This window comes from Aplysia californica, unplaced genomic scaffold (genome assembly GCF_000002075.1).
Source record: "Aplysia californica isolate F4 #8 unplaced genomic scaffold, AplCal3.0 scaffold00309, whole genome shotgun sequence".
Classification (NCBI taxonomy): domain Eukaryota; kingdom Metazoa; phylum Mollusca; class Gastropoda; order Aplysiida; family Aplysiidae; genus Aplysia; species Aplysia californica.
In genome coordinates this window covers 305,124-308,302 of record NW_004797579.1, presented here as the reverse complement: position 1 = coordinate 308,302, position 3,179 = coordinate 305,124, and the positions used below count along the sequence as shown (strand labels likewise).

General features: G+C 41.6%; 1 protein-coding gene across 1 annotated transcript in view; it reads left to right on the top strand.

Annotated features, from left to right (window-relative positions):
- The first annotated feature begins 2,590 nt into the window (after nucleotides 1-2,590).
- LOC101845858 (leucine-rich melanocyte differentiation-associated protein) overlaps nucleotides 2,591-3,179 on the top strand; it is a 39,556-nt gene continuing 38,967 nt past the window's right edge. Inside the window, exon 1 of the mRNA XM_005102036.3 lies at nucleotides 2,591-2,766. Coding sequence (XP_005102093.1) covers nucleotides 2,674-2,766 — 93 coding nt within the window. The 5' untranslated portion in view covers nucleotides 2,591-2,673. The remainder of the gene's footprint in view (nucleotides 2,767-3,179) is intronic.

Sequence of the window (3,179 nt, the reverse complement as noted above, 5' to 3'; positions counted from 1 at the left end):
GTACGGGCGTGGAACGTTAGATCAATAGTTTGCTCCGTGCCCGTAATTATGCTTATAAAAACAACAACAACAACAACAACAACAACAACAACAACAACACCAGCAACAACAACAACAACAACAACAACAACAACAAACAAAAACGTAACAAAACATGTTTGCTGTAACAAACTCCCAGATTCAACGAAACTGAAGTTCAAACCGGACGACTTTGTTTAATCAGAGTTCCAATTTTCTTTTTTTTTCTTTTTCTTTCTTTAGAAAATCTTTAAGATTAAAAAAGCAATACCGGTACGTCACCCAACTGAACAAAAACCGATGACAGCAGTAACAACAGCATTAACATCAACAACAACAACAACAGCAACAACAACAACAACAACAACAAAACTGGCGTAACTTTTGAAGAGAGATTCGGTGTAAGTCTTTTCACTTGCGACAGAAAAAGAGAAGGCATTGTCACTAAACTGTCCAAGAACTGTAGGCCCTACGAGCAACCACTTCGCGTACGAGTCTCGCTAACATTCTCTGACTCTGATAGGAATGCAATTTGTCAATTCTACACAGCTTCAAACGAATTATGTAATCCGACAGGCTGGTTGTAGCCAGGTCAAGAACGTCCTCTTGCACACTGGGCTTGTCTTGTTGCGTCTCCAGCTTTCAACCGGGACGGCTGGGGTCTTTCTTGTCATTTCGGAGTCGCTTTTTATAGTACGCTTCTTTTGATCGTTTAAGCAAAGCCAACCACTTGGGACATAGACACGTGGTTGCTCTATCCAAGAAAGATACCACATAGCTCAAAAACACCCAGCGCGCATTCGTCTAGGCTATCTATGAAAAGTGTCCGTCCCGTAGGATATTTGTGATGACGCTAGTGCAATTAGACTGTCGAACGGTGAAGACGCACGATTATATTTAGGGCCAATAAAACTCACACATCCAGTGCTTTTTCGGTAAAATGGTTTATGATACCCAGACATGGGACAAGAGGAGCATGGGCCTACCTGATGCTCAGGGGCGGCTCGTGGGGCTAAAAAGTGGACGTGCACAATTAAGCTATCGCATGCTGAAGATAGTCAAGGGCATAGGAAATGAGACGTTGTTCAATTTTAGGATCTTTGGGTTGGTGAGGGAGGACCTCGTGCTTTTATTTTCATTCTTTTTACTTGTCACTTTGATTTCTAGTACTAAATTTGTTTGTTAGCTTAACATCAATTTCGTTCATCCTGTATTGAAACTGAACACTAAAGTAATAACGTTCGCTACTCCACTACAAAACCATTCAAAGGCACTACTCATAGGACGGTCACGTTCACCTCCCTCAAGTTCACAGTCACAGAGTCACTTAAAATAGTGTTAAGACAGACAATGACCCAATCACAATTCACTTGAGCACTACGCTGGATTGCTCCGGGGCTCACATAATATTGGCAAAGAATAGCGTACGGTCTATTGCGTTTATTTTTAGACTGCCTACTGTGGGCTGTGTTTCCGCACTGTTCGACAGGAGCACATTTAATTTGAGATGTGCGGGCTTATTGATATTAATGTACCGCCACAGAATTCTACACTAAGTGTAGAATTCTGTGTGTACCGCTATCCCGATTTATAGGTCAGGTGACACTGGGAAATATCCTATAACGTTTAGCTAAAGCGCATGGACTTTGGCATAGCATAGTAGATGTTTTACGCCGCTATAGACACAGAAATGACAGTTATGGCGCCAGCGAGGACCTTGCTTTGATATAATATTTGGCTAGTGTTTGTTTCTGGCGTCTTTTATTTTATTAGTGGGAGCTTTATGTAATAGAACATTGAAATTGAACAATTTTGGGCGGCACTGCACGACCGTGCTCTGTGGGAGAACCGCGCCTGCTGATGCTTCTTCTTTGCCCATGTCAAGCCGAGTGTTAGACCAGAATGGAACTGGCGCCGGTATACCGGGCCCCACGCATACCAGCGCAAATAGGGTTTAAAGATGGGTGGGGTGGACAATAGTGGACATGGGGATGATGCAGGCTCGTCTAGAACCCATGGGCTGCATTCGAGCTAGGCACGGGCTGGAAACTGGCAGATACCGATGGGCCACCTCCATCCCCCAGGTGTCCAAATCTTCTAATTATACATGTAATGTAATCTGTCTTCTTATTTTATCCCTGCTCATATCCTGTATCTTTTGAATGGGATTTTCTTCTTCATTCAAAATAATCTCTGACACGGATCTCTAGTCACATAATAGTAGATATAATGTTTTGTTGTAAATGGCGTGTGCACGTGCGCATTCTAAAGCGGGGATGTTTGTTCTGAGCCACGCGATTAGGCCTAGCCGAAGAATCCGAGATTCGTGCTTTCCTCAGCTGTAGCAAAAAGGGAGCGCTAAATCTGGTAATACCACCGCTGACTTGGGCTCCGCTGACGTTTCTGGTCTCGGGAAACAAAAAGGTAAACCTATTCGCAACCATGAAGTTTTTCATCAAGGTTAAAAATATCTTATCATGTGTAAACTACGACAATGTTGTGAGGCGAAATAAGAATTCCCACCTCAAACAAAGTCATGAGAATTATTATAAAGGGATGTATTGTTTTGAATACAATCTCGAAGCTTCTTTTTAGTTTATCATAAAAATAACTCATGTGACAAACAGAAAGTTGTCACGTGAGTAAATACAAAACATGGCTGATCAACAGAAGTTGTCGGAGAATCTCATAAGTACAAATGAAAATAACAAGACCGATCCTGTGAGGCCTACATTTGAAAATGGACAGGTATAATGCATTAAATCTATTTTTTTTTCAGTTTTATGTTTCAGGTGCAGTGCCTTTTTCCAAAGTATAAGGGAATTATGTAATAGGGTAAATGACTCAACACGTAGATCTCTAGAGTCTAGTCCTAGTCTAGATATCTATAGTCTATATCTATATTATATATATAGATCTATATCTAGATCTAGATCTAGATCTAGATGGCCACCTCTATGAGAATAGTGCAGGCGAGTCTTGTGGCTATTCTCACCCGGTGCGCGTTCACCAAATTTTGCGTTCACCCTAAACCACAGAATTCTACACACACTGTGATAACAGAAAAATTGTAGAATTCTGTGCCGTGAACAAATGTTCCATTACAATTGTAGCCTACTAAAAAAAAGCGTACAATTTTGTCTGTGGGCAGTGGAGAGAGA